The sequence below is a fragment of the Eucyclogobius newberryi genome, unplaced genomic scaffold (assembly GCF_026437365.1).
Source record: "Eucyclogobius newberryi isolate DKJ021-1_F unplaced genomic scaffold, fEucNew1.0.hap1 SCAF_2, whole genome shotgun sequence".
NCBI lineage: Eukaryota > Metazoa > Chordata > Actinopteri > Gobiiformes > Gobiidae > Eucyclogobius > Eucyclogobius newberryi.
The window spans coordinates 44,412,555-44,439,621 of NW_027315834.1; the positions used below are offsets into that span (position 1 = coordinate 44,412,555).

The window sequence follows — 27,067 nt, forward strand, 5'->3', positions numbered from 1 at the left end:
CATCACCAGGGCAATGGTCTGATGTGTCATAATCATATTATAATGATAATAATAATATGAATAATAATCAAGTCTGTATGTTAGTTATGTTTCATAATGATCATCATTAGACTATGTAGAAATGAAGAGATCATAAATTCTAGCCATCATATATTTGGATATTAGTTTAATAGTTCAATAGTTTTTAGGTCCATCATACAATAGCCTAGGCTCGTGTGATGGAGACGTTAAACATGACATAAATGAACTGCAGATAACCCCATGACGTGGCGCACGCACGAGCCCTTATGGAAAGCCTATATCACATTGACGGTGGCCGCGTGCGTAAAGCGAAGTGTGTGACTTGAGTAGATGAAGGATGAGCTTCTCACACCAGCGTGTTGTCCACAGCGCTGATGCTCCCTCGTCTCATCCTAAACTCTTGTGCACCCTCTGGTGCTTGCTAGGCTCCCAAACTTCTTTGTGTGTAGCCTGCTTTGCAGATTGTCTTCCTTGTCTGTGTGGTTGCTCATTATTCAGAGACAGACGGATCTCAGGTCATCTGCAGCTGCAGCAAAGGAGAAGCAGGAAAGATGGCGATCATCCATTAGAGCGACCGAGCGCACGCATGAAATACGAGGACAACTTCTGGGAGGATTTCTTCAGAAGAAGATTGTACCCGTGAGTTATTTCAACATTATTTCTAGTTTCGCCAAGATTTTCCAGATCTTTAAAGGTCTGGAGAACGTTTAGTGGAGGCTCCTGGGATATGTGGAGGAGCGCCTCGTGAATGACCTGCAGAGCTGGGCAAATGCGGTCCTTCTTTAGACCAGGTCCAGGCGACTCAAAAGAGAAAGCCGAACCAAGCGTGTTTCTCTCATGTGGCTCAGGACCTCGAGTCCAGCGGGTCTTCTCACGTCCACACGGCTCTCGCTCCGACACATATCCACATATCCCACTGCGCTTCTTCGCAATGTCGCCTCTGTGTGTGTTTGTTGTCAAAGTGACACAAGGAAATGGACGCGGACTGGGCTCCTCTGTAGCACCAGGACCTCGAGTGTTTTGTTATTGAGACATGTCTGCTCTGGGGGATTACTGCCCCTCATGCTCTCCTGCTCCACCGTGTTGCAGCAGCGCGTTAGCTTTATGGAGAAGCTAAAAGCTCTGCTTAGGCTCAGGCTGAGGCTGAGGCAGAAGCAGCAGCAGCAGCAGCAGCAGCAGAAGCAGCAGCTTCCATTAGCGACAGACACAGAGGGGCTGCCATAGCCGCTGGTCCACACACAGACACACACACACACACACACACACACACACACACACACACACACACACACACACACACACACACACACACACACACACACACACACACACACACACACACACACACACACACACACACCACCAGGAGAGGAGCCATGTCCACTGAGGAGCAGCTTATACCTCCTCCTCGGACTCCAGCCCCACGAAACACGATCAGCCTGTGGGAATAATTCAGAGGCTGGGACCACGCACATCTTCATGCTGGTGGAACGAGTAAAGACTTGTGGCGTTGTGTGTGTGGTTTGTTGTTCGTTTTCTGCTACATGGCTTTGTGTGTTGCTGTCTGTGGTCAGAGGCAGGTCTGCTCTGGCATAGCCACCTACAAGAGCTTCTCCATAAAATGGAGGAAGACGGGATGAGTTCCCAAGAGGAGCAGACGCTGCACTGAGGCGTATGTTCTCCTTCCTTCCTCTTCTTCTGACCTGCTTTTTGCCAAAGTTTAGAGGAAGCACAAGAAGTACACTGGAAAGTAAGCTTGGCTCTTTTTAGCATGACTTTCAAGGTTAACTTATTTCGCAGCCTGTCTCTAATGTTCTAGATTGGACAGTGATGACTGTGGTGGAGGCACAGGAGCGGTTGAATGATCATTCTTGAAGGATAATGCAGTGTTTTGAACATGCACATGGTTAATGTTCAACTGACTGGACTTGACACTGCTAACTTCTGCAGTCTAAGGGTTGAAAGGGGAAGTTCTCAAGATGATTCAGTACTCTTGGATTTAAGCCTGGGAAGGTTCAATTGAAGCTTATTTTCTGGGTTTGTGGAGGACATATTTTTATTTCTATAATATTGCCACTCATAGGGCGAAAAAAAATAAAGTCACTATTTTTGAAAGTCAACTATTATAATGGCCACTGTAGTTTCACGAAGACCCTAAAGTAGACCAAAACCCTAAATGTAGCAGACACCATTTCATACAGTGTGTTTCATTTTCTGCAACAAGTGACAAGGAAACAAGTCCCCCTTTTTGCCAGTGTTTTGGCGTACTCCATAGTATATTTGTTTTTTTTGCGTAGCCTGTATTCTTTGTATGCGTTTGCCAGCAGTAAGCTGCTAACTTGGAGGTCTTGTATTGGAGTGTGGCTGTGCCCTGCTCAAGGTGCTGCTGTGCATGTTTTGAGGCTGTATATGTGGAGCTCTGCAGTTCCCCCTGACCACTGTGTGAAATCCTGCTGACAAGGAGACTGTGAGCTTGACACAGTGTGCTGCGACAATGCCGGAGCTGAGAAGAGCAATCAAAATGGTGGCGCAACTCCCTCTCCCTGGCATGGCAGGGCAAACAGGTTCTCAAGGAGAACACACAGGCACGGAGGCATGGACACAGGAAATAAACCTGAACGTTTGTCCTCCAGAAACAGAACAATGTTGCTGTGGGGGAACGCTCTTGATACATGTAGACACACATTTCACTTGATGCTGCTCCAGTGGTGCAGCCCATGTTCTTTAATCATGACTGGCATTAGTATCAAATAGTATCAAATAGTGACAATTGACTCCTTAGACGCTATTGTCACGATTTGAATGTTATGATTATTGTGAGAAGAAACATCACGATTGTCTGCACAAAACGGCAAAATCCTTCATTTGCTTTCCGCCTCAATCTTAAATCGATCACCATTCTGCATTATGAACTCAAACTTTCTGAATGAAAAAGTAATGATATTGTCACATAAGCAAGTATATGTTTTGCTTTTGGAGTGTAGATTGAAAGGAAATTACTCACTGTTGCTGCCTACAATTCTTACCATACCATTTTTTTTTAGTTTAATACCATTATTATGATCTGATTAATAATGAATATCGATTTACCCGAATAATCTTTACAGCCCTGCTCTTGGCTTGTTTTTCAGTATCAGAAATCATTGCCACACATCATCGCACCATAGACATAAGCTGCAAGCCAGACCAACTCATGTATAGCTTAGATCCTACCTGCACATAGTATTTGAAATCTAATTTGATTATGATAACAGTATTCAAAGCGGTAAAAATGTAAATTCAAGAAAAAGAATGTTTGAATGCTGTCAGGAGGAAGTGGAACAATGCCATTGCTTGCTCCTTCAGTCCACAGGGCAAAGCCGGGTCCACTCTGTTGTACCTGGGGCTGTGTAGAGGGGAGACGCACAAAAGCAAATTGAAATGCTTCAGTGAGTGCTTTCTTGACATGATGCATGGCTCATGAGATGCAGTCTGGCCCTGCTGCTGTGTGTCACTGTGCTACAAACACATGGATTCAAATCAGTTCACCCATTAAGAGAACACATGAATATTCACATTTGGTGTGGTTGTTGTTGTTGACCCTGTCCAGTGCATAAAAAGTGCTGTAATGTGGAGTTAAAATGGCAGGATCAAACCTGTTTTTTAGTCTTCTTCAGTGGAACAAGGAAGTGGCTTGTTTTGAGTGTCATTACGGTTTCTGTTGTCAGTTGCCACGTTACACCACGTTACACCACGGCACAACTGGTTTCTCCTCTCTGCTTTCTATCTGAACATCAAGAACTTGCTTCTCTCTATGTGGGAGTTTGTCTCGGCTAAATGCACCATACAGCGCTGGCTGAATATTTGACTAGACATTTACACATTTAAAGTTTGAAGTGTCCAGGCAGAGCACACAGTGGATTTGTGCTCCTCATAGTCACTCACACTCTGAGCTTTAGTCGGCCTGTGTTGGAAAAAAATCCTGAATTCTTTGGAGACGCTCGTTCCTTGGGCAGTGTGGTGCCACTGGACAAGGCCTGCATTGAAGCGGGAACAGGAGTGGTCTTGTAGAGGGAATCCTCTGCCCAGGCCGACAAGCAACAGAGCTGTCCAGAGATTATTAAATATTTAAGAGCCTGGAAAGGAGGGCTCAGTGGTAAGTTAATATTGATGGCTCTCTCATCTTTCCTTCACAAACTTGTTGAGCTTACCTCAGGAGGTTAGTTTGGTGAACCAGGAGAAACCTCATCTGTAGGAGGTTAATATTCAAACCTATAATGGCATTATCTCATAGTTATTGTAGGTCCAGCTGGCACTAATCATCTTTTATATCCATTTCCCTCTTGGTGACTCCCAAACTCCCTTTGGACAGTATGAGCTGTATTGTGGAGGAATGTGAGCAGTGCAGTCTCTTGTGGTGATACTGTGATAATCGTAAGGGCATTATATATGTCAGGCACTGAATCACCAAATATAACTGAACGTCAAATGGACTAGCGTCAGGAAATGTTTCCCTCAGATCCAAGGCTAAAGGGATTTGCTTCCTGGAGGTGGCTAATTGTCCTTTTTTTTAAATAGGAAAAAGACTTCCTGGTTATCTGCCCTTGAACAGTTTTTACTCTGTGCAAACTGTGCAGTTGGTTTAGCCTGTGTGGGCAGTTATCTTTCTGAGACTCAGGGGCACTAAACATGCCCTTTCAAAAAGGTCTAACCCATATCGAGCCTTGCACATTACTTGTATATTAAATATCAAATATAATTAAAGCCGCCTTCCCGCGCGACCGCCTTCCCGCGCGACCGCCTTCCCGCGCGACCGCCTTCCCGCGCGACCGCCTTCCCGCGCGACCGCCTTCCCGCGCGACCGCCTTCCCGCGCGACCGCCTTCCCGCGCGACCTCCTTCCCGCTGCGTTTTGCGGCAGACCAAACAAATCTCAGTAATTCACCGTTGATGATTGCGTAGTTTGCGGTTCAAATAGTAGTTTGTCATGACAAATTGCAAGATTGTGCTGAACGCAGATCTGAGCAGGGAGAAAGAGAGAGAGCCTCGGTGACCCGTGACTTTTCATTGATGTTCAGGGGGTCAAAGAATAAAGTCTAAAGAATGCTAATGCTAATGCTAAGACCACGGCACGAGAGGAAATGTCCCATCAAAAATAGAAGAGGAAGTGAAGGCATTCATTGCGCCCCTGCTGGTCAATTGTGAAAATACACATTATCTGCAATGCACTTTGTTCATAGCGTCTCGAGGAGAATATAATTCATGAGTTTCAAACAAATCAGACAATGTTGAGTTTTTCACACAATGGGTAGGGGGCGCTACATTTGTTAAATGGGTATTTATTTCCAATCATATCATAAAAACGCATTAGTGAGTGAAATATGAGCTCCGTAGATCAATTCCAATAGGCGTGACTTGTCCTTGAAAAAACAGGAAATTAAGCCTTTTTTGAGGGCGTGTTACGCGGAGACCGTAAAGAATATCAACATTCTTTTGGATATTTATTACATTTCAATGTCTCTAGATGCAAAAGGTGTTGTTTTGAGCTCGATCGGACAAAAAACCTATGACAAGTACGATTTTGGAAAGCGTGGCGGTGCCACTTTGATTCGATGGCTGACTTCCTGTTTATCATAGAGCGATGCTGCCAGGTGCGTTTTACTCCTCAAAGGTCAGAGGTCAAAGGTAGCTCTATCTCATGTGCCTAGGCCAAAGATTGAGCGTTTCATGTTTTTTCTTTTTTGAACTAGTTGCACTGTTGCGAGTTGTCCAAGATGTGGCAAAATGACCATGCAAGAAGAAGAAGAATAAGAAACATGGCAAGAACAAAGGCTCGTCGCATTCCATTCCATGGAATGGCTCGAGCCAATAATTTTAGATTAGTTGATTTATTCTTGTTGCTAAGGATTTACCTTCTTTTTTTCTTGTTTTAAAGTAAAGCCATTTGGGCTATGGTTTGGTTTCAGAAACAGTACAGTGCAGGTGCATGGCAGCAGATCTCCTCCTCTTGTGAAGAGCACAGAGTGCCTCATTGGTGGCCATCTTGCTCCACATCTCACTTCTGCTTCTTTTGCTGACAGCTATGACAGTGTGCGGAGGAACAAGCCGTCTGCTGCAAGGAGGGGCAGAAGCTGCTTGCTCAGGTCTGCTTTCTTCAAGTTAAACACTTCCATCTGTGTAACAAGATAGCGCTGAGCACAGAGGCTGCTCTTTCAGCTGAGCAGGACACTCTAAGACCTTGAGGAGCAAAACAAAATGGTGGATGGTCATACTGCTGCTCCTCTTGTGTGATTGGCTGTTGTTCCTCTGTAGCTCCTCTGTGGCCTCTGAGGGCTTGTGCTGTGTGAGTGTCACCCATGCAGCCCAGGCTTTGGTGGTGCAGGAGAGGACTTTCCTCTGTCACACCACAAACATTGTAGATGAGATGTGAAGAATAAGCCTCTGCATTGACGGGCATTAAATGTAACCTTGACACTAGGGCTTAGGGATTTCACCAGAATTGTTTTTGTTTTTGGTTGGTGAACATGAATGTATCTAACGTGCAGTTAAAATGCAGCGTTTTCATATATAATAAAATACAAAACACTTAACACAGTATGTGTTTGTGTGTATAATGAATGTGGATGTTTACACTTGATGCACTGTATTGTAAATCTTGTGTTTCTCAGGTTGTTAGTGATATTATTTATTCTGGCCTTATATTTCAGAGCAGTATTTGAGTGCTAAAATGAAGGTATGACTTTGACTGTATTTATTATTAGTATTATTACTATTATTAGTTTATTTGAACTGGGACAGTGCACATTAATCAACATTTCTGTAAATGTGCCAGTTTAGCTGTAGTTTAGCTAGTTTCCAGCTGTAGTCCCAAGTAGGGTATAAAATGACAGCAATATAAAAAGCATACATTTACATTATATACAGTACAAATAGGAATAGTAAAAAAATATATAAAAGAATACGAGTCAATGTAAAAACAGTTACTGGGTGAAACATGTAGAGAAATAAGTAACTATTATTTCAACATAGTTTTAAACGTTCTGTGTGTATTAGCATTGCGTATGTGCAATGACATTTTGTTCCAAAACTACTGCTCGTACTGAAAAAGCAGATTGACCGAAAGTTGAGGTAACGGATCTGGTGTGTGTCTGCTACTCTGACTAAAGACATTGGAAAGTGGTGGTGTGGCCAGCTCTTGCAGGATTTTAAAAACCAGGTTGGCATCATGAAAATGTACCACGTTTTCCCAATTTAACAGTTTTTGTTTGACCAAAATACTGCAATGATGATGTCGAAAAGGGTTCATGTGGAGGACCTTTTTAAAGCTTGTTTGTAGACAGAATGGATTTGCTTCAGTGTTGTCTTACAGCCCTGTGATTTAGATGTGATTGACAGAAATGGAATGGTTTGGTGAGACCAAGAGTATTGCAGTGATGGCCAGCCAAGACCACACACTTACAACACAATACAAAGATGTTATGGCCTGGAAGCGTATCCTGTCTCCCGTACCTCAAATGGGTGGGACTTCCAGGCAGATTACCTGATCAGGGCCCGTTTGTGTCAAAACTTAACTCTATTCAGTTTGATATATTTAGTTCTGAATATTCGAGAGGATACGTCTTCTGCATTTGAGAGACACGTGCTACATGCTCTGTTGTGGTTGTAGACTGGTTAGACCTTACATTCAAACCGAAAGTAGACTGACTCTCCAGGCAATTGCACTGGTATTAAGTATTAACAGTGGTCTTACTGGTAATGTGATGTCAGGTATCAAACCGGCAAAGACAAGCTTGGCACAGTACTCACTGACCTTGCAGTATGGTTGAGTCAAACAAACATTTCTTTTTTCTTTTTTTTTGGAAGTGGTGAGTCTTACTTTGTGGAATTGTAATGGGAACACTGTCAACCGAATCAGTTTCTGATCACTCGTCCTCAAAACAACAAATGCAGTAAACACGTCGTTTGAAGGTTTGCTGTTGGACATGTTGCTTTTGTGCTGCGTTTCTGTGTGACACAAGCGAAGGTCGAGCTGCAGACATCCACATCAGCGTCTCTGTTTCAGGGTTACTTTCACTGTGAAGCCCAGTTGTTCTGGGCCGCCATCATTTTGTTTGACTAAAATACACAGGACTTCCTCTTAAGCATTCTGCTGTTGTCCCTCATTTAGAGAACCACTAAGGTTAACTTTGTGGATTGAAGTAGTTCTTTATGGACTAAACATGTTTATGCATTTTCATTATGAATTTAAGATAAGATAAGATAATCCTTTATTGTCCCACATGGGGAAATTTCATTGGTTCAACGCAGGCAGATCACTTATAGGAAGTTTGAAAAACACTTTCAGTAGAAGATCTCCTATAAATAAAAACTCCCATAGACAAATAAATAAATAAATACATAAATACCATTGTATGTGATCACAACAGTAATTGCACATGAATATGTGTCACGACGGCACATAGATTGCACATGAATTTAATTTAAGAACTACTACATGTGTATTTAGAGTGATCTTGTCTTCTGATTAAAGAAGCTGTAGGTTTCTAAATTGTGTATCTGTTAAGACCTCCAAATAATTTGACTTAAATAGCACAGCAGCTGCCAGATTTAAACTACCACATATAACAATCTAAAACATCCAAAATATATGATTAATAAGAACCGTGGAGGTAGAGACTAGTTTGATGGATGTTCAAACTATAAGAATCTCCAAAGGAAATAGTATCAAGCGGCCAACAGTTAAAAATACCCCTGGCTCCTGGAAAGAGCTAAGTTTATCCACAAAAAGTATCTGCAGATTTGAAGATGTGCAGCTGCTGCGATGTTCTCAACCAAAGGAGGTCTTGTTTTGGAAGAATGTGGTTCATCCCAGAGACGGGAAACTCAACTTTCATTTAAAAAGTGATACATTTTTATCATAATTATCATAACCCTAACCCTTTTATCATAAATATAGTCCCACCAAAACACCTCATTGTCGTTTGAAATGTTTATCATTATAATCGCCTTTTAAACTGATGAAATCGTCCAAATGTTTTTTCATGGTTAAGGCCGATATGGATATGGTAGAATAATGGCCAATATTCTCTGCTAATGTCTGGGCCGTTATGTAGGAACAATTTTCATAATGTTACCCACAAAATGTTTTGAAATGACTCAAGTCCCCTGCTTATTATAACAATATAATAAGGGAAAATATAAATTTAGAAATAACCACACAATTACCACCACAACCCAGTGTTAGTGCAAACCTATAAGGGACCAGTGTAACTGTAATCACATTTTGTGCAGTGCCCTCTTCCCAATAAAGTGCTAAAATAAAGCTTTACATCTTTCCTTTAAGAAGAAGAGTCAGCCAAAACAAAATGTTATCGCGCATGCTGGAGAGTCAAGGCCTTTATTTACGGGTCTATCTCTGCCCATAGACTCAACGGCATCTCCATATGCTCTGGTTTGGTGGGTTTCCTCACGGTGCCTGCTGGAGTGTGAAGGCAGGGGAGCTTGAAGAAAGCTCTTGGTCAATGCATTGTTGGCCCGTCAAAGCCTGACCTACTTTTTTGAGTGCCATATGGTTCCCGCACCAGATTGGTTGTCGGATTAATTCCAGTATTTTATGAATTCTGGAGAGGTTTTGGGATGTTTGATGATTTTGAGTCATCTCTTGTATTTATAAAGTATACAGCTAAAATGCTTGTGTCCAGTTTTCCATCGCTCTGTTTGGGCCTTTGGTTTCATTCTGTCAGTGTTGCTAATGATTTTCTGTTGGGATTCTGACTCGTAATTTCTTGTGTGCTTGGTGTCCCCTCCCTCGCTCCTCCCAGGCAGATGTTTGATGAATGTTATGACAAAATGTTGTGAACATTATTGATCCATCACATCTCCTGTGAAAAAGCCCATTCCTCGGATCGACCAGGTGCGATCGAAGTCTCATCTGTGTGTTCAGACTTTCTTAAATGAGCCTTGCCATGTGCTCGCATCGTTCAAGAAAAGTGTGGGGCAGTTGGCTCACTGACTGTTGTAATGTGACTGCAGCGAGCCCATCGAGACCCAACACATCTCATATAGTGATGGTTTTACCAGCTTCTGTGGAATGGGGCGCTAATTAACTACTTGTAAAATAATTTGTACATTTTAGAGAAAACTATTTTGGTTAAAAATATCAGTCAATTCTGTTCGTAGTTGTTTTTTATCTGTATTTTATATAAAGAGGACATTTTATAGGATACAAAAACATTTACAAACCAATTGGTTCAAGTTCACAAGTGACCTCTAGTTGTGCGGTTGTATCCATTCCAAAATAACATTTAGTAAAATCATGGAAAACAAAAGCATCGAATTAGGCCAGTCTGTTCTATTTATGTAAATACTTTTCAACTCAAGGATTTACCTAACCTACAAAGCAGAGATCATTGCCAATTAAAGTCTTTTCAAATACATTTGTTGGTGATTTTGTTGGTGACCATTGTGTTAATCAACATTTCAATTCATGATGCTTCTGTTGTACCTCAGTGAGGGGCTGTGGACTATTGGAATATAAAGGTCAGGGAGGTCAAAGAGCTTCTCTTTTGAACTGCTGCTGTTATCTACCACAGTGCTGACAGATAAAGGCCGTGTTGTGAGCCAACACTGTGGTCCAGCCTGAAGGCCAAAGGATAGTAATAAACCAGACGTATCTGAACATGTGAAGATGTGATAATAGCCAGTGAATGGGATGATAAAAATGTCATTGCATGTAACCTGCATTGTCCTTTTTAAAAGAATCAATTCAAATCTTGACTACAAATAAATGATTAACGGTTACATTTTTAACAAGTTGCCCCCTCGTGGGTTAATGTGTGTTTTCTTTGTATTGTTCTGGTCAGCCCTAAGCCATGTCTATGATCACCCAATCTTCGAATGGATGGTTTACTGCATTTTGTGTTCGTGAGTATATTCTTATAAGTATTTTATGTTTCATTGTGTCATTTTCTATAGTCTATTCTTGTCACACACATGTGGAACAAATGACTCAGAGTCCTGAGTCCTGAGTCCTGGTCCTTTCTTTCAACCAATACGGTGCATGAAAAATCCATGATGCACACTTTGTCTGTCCTTCGTTGGTATGGTCTTGGCATTCCCACTGATGTAAACAAATGCATATTATTTTGATTGAAAGTGGCCCCATTTCAGCTCACTAAAAGTGACACAAATGCATGGAAACATGGATGTAATATCTGGACAAACGGGTCTAAACTAAAAGACGTCTCTGGGCTGAAAATATCTTCTGCTGCTGACATCTTGGTGCCAGATGCCACAGCACACCTCATGATGTCTGCTGCACTGAAGGTGTTGGGACAACTGTTGGTTGGAGCATTTATATGTACATATTCTGTACATTTGCCTTTATAATGGATTGTTATTTAGTAAGCATATCAAAGTCATAATTTGTCAATAAAAAAGCAGTTGTTTGATTTTTGTTGTATTCAAATTTAGATTAATTAATTGACTGATTTAATGACTTAAGTTTTATTTTTGAAATATTTATGCCAGGGCCTTTAAAAGTGCAGAAAATATTCTGATATTTTTAAATGATATTTGGGAGTTGGTGAGCTTGTCATCTTTGTAATGGACTCTCTGCATGTAAATATTTGACTTGTGTGCACATACAGTGTGCTCCTGTAATTGTTGACTAGGGCACCATTGTGTCAGCATCACATCAGTGATGTAATCAAGTACTTACCCTTGTTTAATGTTATTTAACTTTGATCAGTTATGCACTATAGTCTTTATCATATATATATATTGGAGTAGGTCACCAGATGCACATTTTTATTTTGGTTTCCTGGTATCAAATTTGGAATAGCCAATCAGTAACAATGTGTTACTGTAAACGCATCCAAATATGTAACATTTATTGTATGATAAAGTCTGATGTCTAAAAGTATCTTTTGTCACTTACTGCCTTTCTCTTACCAACGTCGATATGACACATTATCTGAATGTTTTTCTTTCAATAAAAACTGTCTGACTGGATACTCCCACCAGATTTTTCTTTTTAATTAAGATGCCCCTTTCAATCAAATGATCTTTATCTGGAGCTCAGTTGAGTGACAAGACTGACATCTATCCTTATGTAATTCTACCCTGAATTTAAGTCTTGTATTGTAACATATTCAGCGTCAGACAGGAGCAGTGACCAGCGGTTAAAGACAAAACCTCTGTACTTCTAATCAGCTTAATGTTGGCTCATTCAGAGGCCCTCATTCAGACTGAGCAGCTGCTGTCAGAGAGTTTGAGTAGAGGGTGTGACCACTGGCAGAGCTCACCAATGCCGAGAGACCGGTTGGTGATTAACAAATGTCAGTAGACTTTGGAATCTGGGGAGCCCTGTCTGATGGCTTTGTCCTGTGCAGCTCCCTGCTGAAGGTCTTCCAGGTGGTGCCTCCCCCCTGCCCCCTGCCTGCGCCCCTCAGCGTCTTCTCAGGGCTGCAGTGCACTCAGATAAAGAAGTTCAGACATGCTTCACATTTTTAGACCCTCTTGTGGAACGTAGCTGGCAGCTTCTGAAGGAACCTATTTGCTTTAACCTTCTCCTTCTCAGAGCAACGGTGCATGCCGCCTGTTCTGAGCTATCTGTGCATAAAGCATGGATTCAACCTCTGAGCTGAAATGTATACATGTTAGAGATAATGTTGCAGGGAAATGAAAGGGTGAGGTAAAAGTTTTCTTGCACCATAGTGAGATGTTTTTGCTCTGGTCTGTGTGGTGCAACACTTGGGCACTGTGCGTCTGGCAGATAGATTTCTGTCTGCAGTTCTCCAGTGACAAGCTGCTTGCCTTTGAGGAAGAGGATCAGATCTGAGGCTCCATGTTGTGTGCTGGCTGAACACCTAAGTATACAGAGACAGACAGGCAGCTCTTAAAATGGCTGCCCTTGAATGTGGGCTCAGAGGAGGATCTGAGCTCAGCCACAGCCTGTCCAAGCCCCAGCTCACTCCACACACAATCCATCTCACCTATTAACTTCTGGCCTGAAAGACAAAAAGAGCATCTGGGACCAGATTGTGGTTGCTTTTCCTCTGCTTTAGAACGTTCCTCTCCTCTCTACTAAAAATAATACAAATAAGATCAAAAAACAGAGTTGTCAAGCAAAGAAGCAGTATGTAGGCAACTTTGTTCCAAATGGAGGTGGATTGCCAACAGGGCAGGGTGGGGCCCCGTGGTGACGCTGTAACTTAACCCAATACACAATGTAGGCATGGTTGCTCAGGGACACACTGAAAGCTTCCACTGTAGCATGGAGCCAGCCAGACAGCTGTGAGAATAACAGGAACATCAGTGCGGGGATCCATTCATCCTTTAATTTTCCTTTTTCTGGACATGCTCTATTGATAAATGATCACCGAATCCTCTAAGATCCCTGCCAAAGTTCTTCTAGAGTACTTAGACAGCTGAAGCTTTGAATGGCTAGTTTTCTGTTTGAAAACACATCCGTGTTGTATTGACTTTGAACCACATGCTTTCCGCAGAGCAGCCAGATGAAGCTCAATAAGGTTTAGTGATTGTGAATCTGTATGCTGTGATATGTTCTGTAGATGGCGCTTGTGTGCAGATGGTTCAAGTGAGTTTTACTGCTGGGGCCACGCCAGTGCTATACTTTACTATGTATCATTGTGTCTTATCAAATGTTTAGATGCTGAAATATTATTTGAAGAAAATGTTTGCTCTGATTTATCAACAATCTTCTACACCACACTAGCTATATTACATCATGCTTGGACATTTATTGTCTTCATGAATAATTCTAATATTTGGCTCGAGCCATTCCATTCCATGGAACGAGTCTTTGTTCTTGCCATGGTTCTTATTATTATTATTCTTGCATGGTCATTTTGCCACAACTCGGGCACTTTTGACCCCCTGAACATTGATGAAAGTCACACATGGGGTCATAGATCACATGGGACATAGACGCGATCGGCTCGGCCTGAACTCCAATAAAATGGAGGTTGCGAGAACGCCCGTCGCAACAGTGCAACAATTTAAAAAAAGAAAAAAACATGAAACCCTTAATCTTTGGCCTAAGCACATGAGACTAGCGACAGTGATAGAGCGATCTTTGACCTCTGACCTTTGAGGAGTAAAACACCCATGGCGGCATTGCTGTATGATAAACAGGAAGTCATCCATGTTGAATCAAAGTGGCACCGCCACTTTTTTTTCCAAAATTGTACTTGTCCTTGAGACATTGAAATTTGATAAATATTCAAAAAAATGTTGCTATTCCTTACGGTCTCTGCGTAACACACCCTTAAAAAAGGCTTAATTTCTTGTAGTTCATGTAATAAATTTACTCTATAGCGCCCCCTACCCATTGTGTGAAAAACTCAACATTGTTTGATTTGTTTGAAACTCATGGATTATATTCTCCTCGAGACGCCATGAAAAAAAGTGCATTACAGATATTGTGTATTTTCACAATTGGCCAGCAGGGGCGCAATTAATGCCTTCACTTCCTCTTTTATTTTGATGGGACATTTCCTCTCGTGCCGTGGTCTTAGCATAAGCGGTAGCAGCAGCATTAGCGACGGATCTCTGTTGCTAGGTGACGGGGGTACAGGGAGGAGGGGGTTTAAAGATAAAGTCTAAAGAATAAAGTCTAAAGAATAAAGTCTAAAGAATAAAGTCTAAGAGAATAAAGTCTAAGAGAATGCAGTATGGGGACGGTCGGCGGGAAGGCGGTCGCACGGGTGTCGAGAGCCATCATTGCCGCTACCGCAGCTTTAATTATCAGATTGTTCTTCTCCAGTCCTTTCAAAGTGTGGAGAAATGCATTGTCTCTACTCTGATTCACTCAACCTCAGAGCGCTTGATAGTCTGATAGAAGAATAGTGTTGCTGTAAATACTGTGCTTTGGGCTCTCCAGCTGTTGCTTATCCCAAGGTAATAAAAATGGGACAAATCGCTCCGTAATCCCCCTTCAGTCTCTTTTATTGTTGTTCAGATGATGCAGCACCAAAATTAGACCGTAGTATTCTGAACAATATCTAATGTGTCATTCAGGACCACAACAACAATTTCACACAATCATATTAATCACATGTCACATATCAATAATGCTGTCTGAGAATAGTGTAGAGAAAATCTAATTAATTTAAATCTTAAGCTGAAAGACACAAAAAAAACCTGTAAAAGCAACCTGCTATATTAATTTAATTGTCTTACTGTTTCAATTGACAAGATTTGTCATCCATAGCACACTTGATTATTCCTTGTTCTCAGTTCAAGATGGTATCAGTAATCATTTTAGATACTGTAAACCTATTCTTAAGAAGGATTCCATAAGAATGGACTCATAAGCAGTTCAAGCATCTGTTTTAAGACCACAAAAGCATGTATGGAAAAGCATGAGTCTTTTGCTCCTTTTATATTTGTGACGTTCATTCTTGTTCATTTCATTCTTCACCTTTCATGTTTCTGTATTTCCAGGTTTCCCTGATTTTCCAGGGAGTGCTCCCCCTCCAAAAGATGGAGGTACTGCAGTGTGATAGCTGTGACTTCCGTGCAGAGTCATATGATGAGCTCAAGTCCCACATTCAGGAAGTGCACACAGCTTTCCTGCAGCCGGCTGATGCTGACGAGTCAGACTCTGTGAAGGAGGAGGAAGAGAAGGAACATGAGGATAAGGATGACACAGATTATGCCTCTCCTAAATCTGGACCCAGTATGTCAAATGCACTTATCTTATCCTATTTTTTTGCATGCATGCACACACACACACACACACACACACACGCACACACGCACACGCACACGCGCACGCACATGCACACGCATACACACCAAAAAATAAATGAAACATAATTTTTTTCTTAATGGATCTGCAAATAATCTTAGTTTGTACTTTGGTAGAAATTTGGGGTCCATACAGCAATATCATTACATAAGATAACTACATAAAAGGTTGAAAACAAATGCCCACAGTGAGTAGACTTTAGGTTAACCCTATAGCTTAACCTTATAGGTGAGGGATCTTTTCTTTGCTTTCTTGTTCACAATATAAACCTGAATGTAAACTAAATAATCAGTCTATTGATTTCAGTTTATTCAAATATTATAGTGTAGCTATAGCTTTTGATTTGTTGTCACAGTAGTTTTAGATTGTGTCATTATTTACAACACTGATCCGAATCTTTGTTTTGTTTTGTCATAGGCCCCACTGCAGACAGTTCCAACCACGCACAACCAAAGCAAACTGCTGAATCCCTGCTGCCATTTTTCCAGTGCAAGTTTTGTGTCCGTTATTTCCGGTCCAAGTCTTTCTTGAGAAATCACACCAAAAAAGTGCACAATGTCATAGAGGATGATTCAGATGACTCCAGTGTATCATCCGAGGCATCAAACCAGCCCAGCAGCAAAGTCATGCACAATGACCACTCGAAAGTGTATTCCTGCCAGTATTGCTCATACAAAACTCCACGCAAAGCAAGGCTGCTAAAACACCAAATTATGTATCACAACAAAGAAGCCAATTCTTCAGATCATGTACAACCCAGCGAGGACTCTAAAGAGACTGCAGGAAGCATGTTTGAATGTGAATGGTGCACTTATCAGACTGACCAGAAAGACAGCTGGACTAATCATGTGATGAAGGAACACAGCGACAAGGTCAAGATGGCTGCAGATCTGGAGGATGAAGAGAGAGATGTCTCACCAAGGCATGACGTTCATTCCTCTGGCAATAGCCCAAACATGAGTTCCCAGGAGGAGACATTTGAACAAACATCAGAAAAAAAGCAAGAAAAGCATGCTGCAGAGATTTCCTCCTTTCATTACGCTCAGATTAGTGCTGCCACACCAAACAGCATAGGTTCTTCAATTTTGTCAAGCAAGTTCACATCGGCAGACATTTCCAAAAACATGTCTGAAATGGACAATGAGGAAGAGTCTTGTAGCAGCTTGGAGGGCGATGATGATGAAGATGATGATGACGAAGAGCTGGGTGACACAGATGACCCGAATTATACAGGGACACTGTCTGCAGACATGAAGCTGCTGTTGTCTGAGGAGGACAGTAAACTAATGGAGACTAAAGGAGTGCCCTTCAGAAAGTACATGAACAGATTTCAGTGTCCGTTTTGCTCTTTCCTAACCATGCACCGGAGGAGCATATCTCGTCATATTGAAAACATTCACTTGTCCGGTAAAGCGACAGTATACAAATGTGACAAATGTCCGTTTATTTCTACTAGTCCGCTAAAGTTGGGCACTCACAAGCAGACGCACAGATCTTCACAGAGTGAGACTTTAGACTTAACTGGAGAGAGTCCAGAACATGATGACAGCAGTATAGAGCCAGTGAATGGAAATAATTTAAGCATGAAAATAAATGGTAAACCGTTAACCAGCACACCCAACCAGCTAAACCCTTATCGCTGCACACTGTGTAGCTTCTCAACTACTACTCTGAAAGGTCTCAGGGTTCACCAGCAGCATAAGCATTCATACTGTGATGATTTAGATCCTACTGTCTTCGATGGTCCGCTCAGTGACCAGCCAGAGGATAAGAGCTCTTCCCCAATGTTACTACAAAAGGCTCAGACCTCAATTTTAGGACTTGGAACTAAAAAGCCCTTGGTGACGGGGAAAAGGGCCAGAAAGTCTATTAATGACTTGCCTTTGGACTTGTCCTCTGTTAAGAAAAGAACTAGAATTGATGAAATTGCTAGCAACCTTCAAAGTAAGATAAGCCAAAGCCAGCAGGACTTAGTCATAAATCTGGATGACCTAGATGATGAAGATTTGGGGGGAAATCATAGCAACGCTGATGTAGATGGCAGAAATCATGATGCTCAAAACTCTCTTTTTGCCTATAGTGCACAGAGTGGACGACTAGGAAAAAGAAAGAACAACCCTAAATCGAAGCACAGGAGCCTTCCAATCTCTCTCACACTTTCTGATGATAGTGAAAACACTTCAGTAAATGCTGGCGACTCTATTCAAGATAACACTGACTTTTCAGAAGATTCTGGAAATGTGCGTTTTTACTGTAAACACTGTGACTACCACAACAAGTCAGCGCGTAGTGTCAGCACCCACTACCAGAGGATGCACCCTTACATTAAATTTAGCTTTAAGTACATTCTAGATCCAGAAGATCAAAGTGCAGTTTTCCGTTGTTTAGAGTGTTATATTGAGTATACAAATTATAATGATTTACACCAACATTATATGGATCACCACCCTGAAGCAAGTAATGTTCTCAACTTTAACCAACCCAATCTAGTGTACATGTGTCGCTTCTGCTCTTATACTAGCCCAAACGTCCGCAGCCTCATGCCCCATTACCAAAGAATGCACCCAACTGTCAAGATCAATAATGCAATGATTTTTTCCAGCTATTATGTGGAGCAACCTCACAAAACAGGTGAATCACAAACCCTTAGAGAGATATTAAACTCTGGGGCCAAGAGTCTAAATTCTGCCACCTCAAGTGTGAGGTCCAGCACAAGTCCTCTGCCCAAAAGTGGCTCCAAGACCCCGGACACCAACTCTGAAATAGAGGTTATTACAGAAGTCGGCAATGTTGTTGTATACGATTGTGACGTTTGTTCCTTCGCCAGCCCCAACATGCATTCTGTTTTGGTTCATTACCAAAAGAAGCATCCAGAACAAAAAGCCTCTTATTTCCGTATCCAAAAGAATATGAAGGTCATTTCAATGGATCAGTCTCAATCTTCTCTCAATTTAAATGCAAGTTTGGCTTCACCTTCAAAACCTTCTGTGAGTACGATAGCGTCCTATGGTTCTAATGAAGACATGTTCTACTGTAAACATTGTGTCTATAGCAATAGGTCTGTGGTGGGAGTTTTGGTCCATTACCAAAAGAGACATCCTGAAGTAAAAGTGACTGCTAAATATATTAAAAATGGCCCACCGACTCAGGGCTTGATGAAGTTGATGGATGAGTTACAAATTGCAGCTCCTAAACAATTCTTAAAGCAAATTCAATATAGCAGGCAGGAAGAGTCAATTCCCACTCCAGGAAGTGGTGACAAAGATGAGCTGTTCTTTTGTCAGCATTGTGATTATGGTAACCGCTCTGTGAAAGGTGTACTCATTCACTACCAGAAAAAACATAAGGAGACAAAGGCTAGTGCAGACCTGGTGCGTCGACACACTGCTGTAGTCCGGAGCCAGCGTGAGCGCGCTCAGATGGTTAATTCCGGCAGTGTCTCTGCTGCTGTCGCTCCCGCCCCACCTGACCCGGATGCAGCCACTCCACTGCGCTCCCTAAAGTGCAGACACTGCCTCTATACATCACCTTATGTTTATGCTCTTAAGAAGCATTTGAAGAAGGAGCATCCCACTGTGAAAGCTACAGCTATGACTATTTTACACTGGGCCTACCGAGATGGCATTCTGGAGGCTGGTTACCACTGCGAGTGGTGCATCTACTCCCATGCAGAACCTCAAGGACTACTGGTTCACTACCAAAAACGCCATCCCGAGCATAATGTGGATTATGCGTACATGGCCAGCAAACTGTGGGCTGGGCCAGAGACACAAACAGGAGGCAACGTAGAGACAAAACATTACAAATGTAGAGACTGTGCATTTGAGGCCTGCACTATATGGGATATCACCAGTCACTATCAGGCCATTCATCCATGGGTTATCAAGGGAGACCAGTCCGTACTGTTGGATATAATCCAAGGAACTGAATCAGTCGAGGATGCTCACCTGTCTCTCCCCAGAGATGAGCCCTCCTTTGACTGTCAGCCCATTGAGGATGACTCTCCTCTGGTCATCGCCACATCTCCTCAAGAAAGTATCTCACATCAAATGCACCCACGCCTTTCCATCTCTACCAACTCATACCAGTGCACTGTCTGTCTGTCTGAGTACAACAGCCTCCATGGCCTCCTCACTCACTATGGGAAGAAACACCCTGGCATGAAAGTGAAAGCCGCAGACTTCGCGCAGGAGGCTGATATTAACCCCAGTTCTGTGTATAAATGCAGACACTGTCCCTATGTAAACTCTCGTATCCACGGAGTGCTCACCCACTATCAAAAAAGACACCCACTGGTTAAAGTCACTGCAGAGGACTTTGCAGATGACATTGAACAAATTACTGATTTACTGGATGTAGACGACAAGTGCAAAACACAAAGACAAGGTTTTGGTGCTTACAGATGTAAGCTGTGTCCTTACACACATGGAACACTAGAAAAACTTAAAATTCACTATGAGAAATGCCATAACCAGTGTGTTACAGATATTTTCTGTCCCACATTAACAACTTTCTCAAGTAAAGAGGCTGAACTAGCCGCTGAGTGTAGTGCCACTAATTCAGCTGGTGTTTCTCTAGTCCAGGAGGCGGGTGAAGTAGACTTTGGCGTTTCTCGACCACCTGTAAATAAAACCGAGAAGCATGCTATATTTAAGTGTCAACTCTGCAAATACTTTTGCTCCACTCGGAAAGGCATTGCTCGGCACTACCGTATCAAACACAACAATGTCCGAGCCCAGCCAGAGGGAAAAAACAATGTGTTCAAGTGTGCTTTATGCCCATATACCAACCCAATACGAAAAGGCCTGGCAGCACACTACCAGAAGCGACATGATATTGATGCTTACTATACTCACTGTTTAGCAGCTTCCAGGACCATGACTGATATACCTAACAAAGTTATTGCACCGTCACCCGCAGAAAGCGAAAACACTGAAATGACTGAAGAAATACGGTTGGCTGTAGAGCAACGGAAATGCTCCCTTTGTGCTTTCCAGGCCTTTAGCAGAAAGAGCATTGTTTCACACTACATCAAACGCCACCCTGGAGTGTTCCCCAAAAAACAACAAACTAGCAAGCTCGGGCGCTACTTTACTGTCATTTATGCCAAAGATGATGAGCAAAATGAGAATGGTGGATTGCAAGAGGAGCAAAAAGAAGTAATAGAAATGGCACTTGATGACAAAGCAGACAGTGACGACGGGTTACTGCCCTTCAAGTGCACCAAATGTTTCCGGCTGTCGTTTAGCTGCGTGGAGATGCTCTCGATGCACTACAACGACCATCATGGGAACGACTTAAAGAGGGACTTTGGAGTGACGCCTGGTCCCGAGGAGGAGGACGAGGTATACAAGTGTTCTCACTGTGAGCTGAATTTTCTGAATCTGGAAACTCTTGCAAAGCATCTAGTAAGTCACAATGATGATTTTCAAAAGAGGGCCCTAAGACAAGAAAGGAGGAAGCAACTTCTGAATAGAGTGAAGACCCCAGAAGTTAAAGATGAGAAAGTGAGTGCAAATTCAATATTTGTGCCTGCATTTACTGTACACAACCTTTTGATTAAAAAAAATAATAATAATTGTGTTCTGTGCACAGGAAAACCCAGACAGTAACACTCCTATCGGATACAGATGCAACTTTTGTACCGAAGTGCACACCACTCTACGAGCCATCTGCAACCACCTACGGAAGCATGTGCAGTATGGAGAGGCCAAAGTCGGGCATGTCAAGGTAACTTTTTGATCGGGTCTCATAATCTAGTATTTGTTTATTGTCGTTTGTATCATAGTTGTTCATAATGTCAATGTCAGCTCTGTGACTGCCTAGAATCAGGATCTCATGTTGTGTATAACTAGGAAAAGCCTCTGTTTGGGTGTGTTAGTTGTTAATACATGCTTTTGTGGGGGGAGGCAACATTTGTTTTCTCCTACAGTTTTTCTCCTAAATAAAGGCAGCATCATTGGACATAAAATAAAATGTGTAAAATCATACTTACAAGTTAAACATTTGATTGTGGTGAGTTTGAATATTGATTGATTTAACAAATTTAAAGCCAAAATAGTCATGTAAAAATCAATTGCAATATATCACACACACAGTTGTTTTGTACAGTATTTGCTGACAGTACAGTAAGGGGCTGAATGGTAAGGTTGGGCCAGTGGATGCTGTATCTTATTTATGACTTCATGGAGTGCAGGGTCAGGTCCTTCCATTAAAAAGTATTATCTTCCTTCAGGCAATAAAAAGTCATGGGGATGTCCACCACAGCTTCACTGAAACTTTTTTATAAATGAATGTTTGTTAGATGCCTCACCACATAACTTTTACTCAAAAAAGAATAAACATACAAGCATGTGTGTGTTGATTCATAAAGTTTTATATTATACTGGAAAAAGCATGTTCTTACTTGGATCTCCACAAACCTGACTCCTGGAGGAGCTTCTCCCTGCTTGTTTCAAAGAAAATGTTGTTTCTTTGGCTATAATATTCTACAGTATGACATAAAACATATCTCTATGGAAAAGGATCTGAAGTATGGTGTTAATGTTTGATTTCCATGAAATCATACAGGTGATGTGCACTTTCAGCGAGCTTTACACTATACAGAATACACAACAACAAAATTTAGAATTTAAAAATGTCTTTTGATAGCCAACTTAGAACTTTTCCTTTTTCCAGAAGGAGGCGTGTGAAATGCCCTTGACCATGCTTTCCGAAAACCTCACAAATGGAGATGTGAAAGAAGAATCAATAGATTCTAATGGCATGCAGTGTCCACTTGACATGAGTCCAACAATAATTAAAGGTCCTGAGGAAGGCATGGCCGAGCCAGAAGATCCGCAGAGTGTGGGAGTTGGAGGCAAGGCCGCTGCGCTGATGGCTGCCGCTCGGGCAGTAGCGTCTGGGGCACAGGTGAAGCAGCGCCTGACAGCAGGAGGTCACCCGTGCGCACAGTGCGACAGGGTCTTCATGTCCATGCAGGGGCTTCGCTCACACGAGAGGAGCCACATGGCCATGGCTATGTTCAGCAAAGAGGACAAGTACAGCTGCCAATACTGCCAGTTCGCCTCACCCTTTAGACACAAGTAAGTCTAAACTAAACTTAAAGGTGTACTATGTAACTTTTCTGGTGGTGCTCTACCACCTGCTTGTGTCCATGGATGTGTTATTGCTTCCCTAGAATGTTCTAAAGTATGGCATTAAGCTTGTATATCTTTAATATAATCAGTTACATGTGTTAAGTGAAAAAATACCTTGGTGCGAGTGGTGTTGCCTCTCCACAGATCTTACCTGTAATGTGGCTTGGTGTACACCCACTTGTCTATATAAAGAGAAGTTTAATGCAACATTCTTGGCAAAGCAATAACATCTCCATAGAGATGCAAGAAAAGCGAGTGATGAACCCAACAGAAAAGTCAGAGTGCACCTTTAATAATGTTACGTTACATCTACACTGCAATGGAGCCTTTTTTTTAAATGTGTCCGTCTTATAGTTCTGTTTATACATAAGGATAATTATCTGTCTGGGCAATGCTTACTTAGTTGGTGCGCTATTCCGTTGGTGGTCCACAAACTGCTTGTCTCCATGGATGTTTTTGCTTTGCCTTAAATGTTTCACAGTATGACATTAAACTTTCCTGCCGTGTGTTTATTCTATTACAGAGGTTTTTATCACTAAAACAAGCCTTGAAAATATACATTCTTACTCTGAGTGAGCTCGCTTCTCAACTAATCTAAAACTTGGCATAGCAGCATCACCTGCTTGTCTCTTTGGAGCTAAGGTATTGCCGTACTGTGGAACATTTCATGCAAAGAAAGAAAATGGCAGTCCCTCCCCCATAACAGTTATAGTTACAAGGATGGGCGTTGTAAATCACTACTTTATTAGGAATTATTGTTATAATTATTATTTATATTACTGTTATGGCTATAAGGCAAACATTTAATTAATTTCTTCTAGGTGAACAGGACAAACAGATACCGATACATACAGATAGTGTGTTATCCATCACGCACACGCATAGTCCACATCTCCTCTTTGCACCCAGGTGTGATCCCTCTGCTCTATGTGCCCTGACCCAGAAAGAAGGTACCGTACATTCCTGTGCCACCTACGAAGCTGGCTTTATAAAGTCAGTGCTACCGTCCCCCTGGGTACTCCCACATTCACTCACACCAGGGAACACCCCACGGCTCCTAGTTCTGTAGTCATTGGAAATAGGCCACTGTTGTTTGTAAGTAAACTGAATCGAGCTCTCGGAAGCTCTGGAAACTCCACTGTTGGAATCATCAAAGTGGATGCAATAGAGTAAAGCTCTACTTTCCATGATTTATCTGCCATGCTTTTGTTCCCTTTTCATCTGTTTTTCTTCTGTCTCCTTTCCTCCCTTTCCTCTTGTGTGTTGTGTCTCATTTGCAGTCTGGACAGACATGTGCAGTCACACCATGGGCACTACAAGCCCTTCAAGTGCAAGCTTTGTCCCTTTAAATCCGCCTACATGAACCGTTTGAAGAGCCACCTGCAGAAGGCACACACAGGTAAACAAGCATGTTAATAATGCCATCCAATAATGACATCCATGTCCACGCTGAGATTCTCTTCAATCACAAATATTTGAGAATGAATTGTTTATTATGAATACTTAAAATCACTTAAGATGAAAGTGTGGGTGACATGAGATTGTTTGTGTTGGATATTAATATTCATAATGTTTCACTCATTCAGGTGAGCAGCACATGTACAAGTGCCTATCGTGTCCGTTCTATACGACAACCATCAGTCGGCTGAAGGAGCACTCACAAAGGGACCATGGAGAGACGCTGACTCTTCCCAAACTCAAGGCCGCAACTCAGGCTGCCCACATTGCCCTGAAACCTCGGCTTGCCTCTAACTCGGAGCAGAGCCCACAATCTGCCACAGACGGTATGACATCATGCTGCCATTTTAGTAAATACTGACATTTCATGCTTGAGTTGACAAATTCTTCATAATCTCTAAAATTGTCTATTTTTATTGGTGGTACTGGCATAGAGTGTGGTCTTGGAGACTACAGCTGAGACAGGGAAGCATTGTTCTCACCTCTGTAGCTGTAGCTCCGCTGTGGCCTAACACTAACTATGCCAACATGCTGTGGACTAAACATCTGAGTACAAGAGTATTGTATTGAGTTAACAAAGTCATTATTAGTTGGTTGGGTTGATCTGAGAAATTTTCTAGCTTCATGTGCCATCATTTATTTCTATAATTATTTGTGGAATAAAGATAGTTAATTTTAGCCCCAAACTGTGTTAAAACTTCTTTTGCAGAAGTTACACACCAGTGTAAATAGTTTACATTTATTTTGTCGAATAAGTAGAATTGAAGTAGGTCTGTCTTCTTCTTAGAGCCTTCGTATTTGGAGCCACCGGATGTTCGTCAGCAGCTCAGTCACTACCAGCTGGCCTCACGCAGTCAGATGTCTTCCTGCTTGACACCAGGTGCTTCTGCAATGAGTGACCTTCGTCCAGAAGGCATTTACACATGTGAATACTGCGAGTTCAGCTCTGGCTACATTCAGAGTGTGCGCCGCCACTACCGTTACCGCCACGGAGGCCAGAAGCTTTTCAAATGCAAGGACTGTCACTTTTTCACCTGCAACAAGTACGGGCACAAGTTTGGTTGTACATTAAGTGTTGATGGGCACATTAAATGTAAATTAAATTGTCGTCCTTAGGAACACACTTGCCAAACATGCTGAGAATTGCCATGGAAACAGCAACAGCAACAAGAACGTACCTGAAGAACCCCTTAAAGACCTTCGCTGCCCGCTCTGTCTCTACCACACCCAAAACAAGAGCAATATGATAGACCACATCATTTTGCACAGAGGTATGTGTTAATACAAGTAATGATAATATAATAACACTTATTTATATCTAAAAAAAAAAAGAGAATGGTTTATTGTCTATTAGGGTTGTCAAAAGTCTAAAACTTGATCAGAACTACATGGGATAAACAACATATTATTGTTCATTTATGTTGAAAGAAAATGCTTTGGTTTATTAACTTCCTGTTCCTCCGCCTTGTCCTCTGTCAGAAGAGCGCGTGGCCCCGTTGGAAGTGAGCAGGTCCAAGCTGTCACGCCACCTTCAGGGCCTGGTGTTTCGCTGCCACAAATGCACTTTCACATGCTCCAGTGACCAAGCCCTGCAGATGCACTTGCAGAAGCACGAGGCCGAAATCAAGCCGTACCAGTGCCAGCTCTGCTACTATGACAGCAGCCGAAAGAGCCAACTGGAGGAGCATCTCCGCCTCGAGCACAAAGTCAGTCCACTGAATACATTTGATTTTTGAGTTATATTGCTGATTTTATTTGATTTATAGCACAGATCATTAAGAGAAACGACTGAGGAAATCACAAATTAAAATAACTTTTAAATAACGTTTTTAATGAAGCTTTGATATATTGTAAAAATATTTTCCACCAGGACAATCTTGTTTTCATTTAAGATGATTTGAAGTGGGTATTTTGCTCTCGTCGTTGTCCTTAACCATGGCATAAAGACTGATGGATAAACAGTCATATTGTCCTTAACCACACTGGCTGCTCTCATCTTCAGGTCATTCGTAACTTTGAGCTGATGGGCCAGGTGAACCTCGACCAACTGGAGACGATCAAAGAACAAGGGAGAAATGCAGAGGAGGAAGAGGAGCCCGGGGTGATGGAAACTGTGGAGGATGGGAAACATTTCATTGAAGATGAAGATGAAATCATGGAGTACACTGGAGGAGAGGATTTAAGAGAGACAGACGGTGACGAGGGGATGGAACAGGGGATGGATCATACCCCAGAGGAAGAGAGTGGGGACGCTGAGGAGGAGGAGGAGGAAGAGGAACAGACGGATGGCTTCAAAGAGGCAATGGCAGAAAAATCGATTCAAGGTACAGAGTAAATTGACCAAATGACAGAGAATTATTTCTTTTTTAAACGCTACTGTTTTTGTTTTTTTTATGCAGAAGTTCTGGCCTCTCCAACCAGCAGCACCGGCACCGGGTCGATCAGCGAGGCAGAAAAACGTCTTCCTTGTGAGTTCTGTGGCCGCTGCTTCACCGACAGCTCTGAATGGGAGCGACATGTCCAGCGCCATGGCATGTGAGTATTTTCAACTCTACTAATTAACATAATGTTGGATGCTCTACAAATACACTTTGGTCAAGTTAAAAAATGTCTAATTTTAAAATATTAAAAAATATTAGACGTGACGACAGTTTGTGGGGGAAAAGCAAAATAATATCATCAATAATTAAAATATT

At 42.1% G+C, this 27,067-nt stretch overlaps 1 protein-coding gene across 1 annotated transcript in view; it reads left to right on the forward strand.

Annotated features, from left to right (window-relative positions):
* Window positions 1-342: 342 nt before the first annotated feature.
* znf462 (zinc finger protein 462) overlaps window positions 343-27,067 on the forward strand; it is a 33,976-nt gene continuing 7,251 nt past the window's right edge. Inside the window, exons 1-12 of the mRNA XM_072453175.1 lie at window positions 343-660; window positions 15,468-15,702; window positions 16,192-21,281; window positions 21,370-21,504; window positions 22,453-22,859; window positions 24,194-24,312; window positions 24,500-24,697; window positions 25,159-25,414; window positions 25,488-25,642; window positions 25,851-26,077; window positions 26,374-26,695; window positions 26,771-26,906. Coding sequence (XP_072309276.1) covers window positions 15,507-15,702; window positions 16,192-21,281; window positions 21,370-21,504; window positions 22,453-22,859; window positions 24,194-24,312; window positions 24,500-24,697; window positions 25,159-25,414; window positions 25,488-25,642; window positions 25,851-26,077; window positions 26,374-26,695; window positions 26,771-26,906 — 7,241 coding nt within the window. The 5' untranslated portion in view covers window positions 343-660; window positions 15,468-15,506. The remainder of the gene's footprint in view (window positions 661-15,467; window positions 15,703-16,191; window positions 21,282-21,369; window positions 21,505-22,452; window positions 22,860-24,193; window positions 24,313-24,499; window positions 24,698-25,158; window positions 25,415-25,487; window positions 25,643-25,850; window positions 26,078-26,373; window positions 26,696-26,770; window positions 26,907-27,067) is intronic.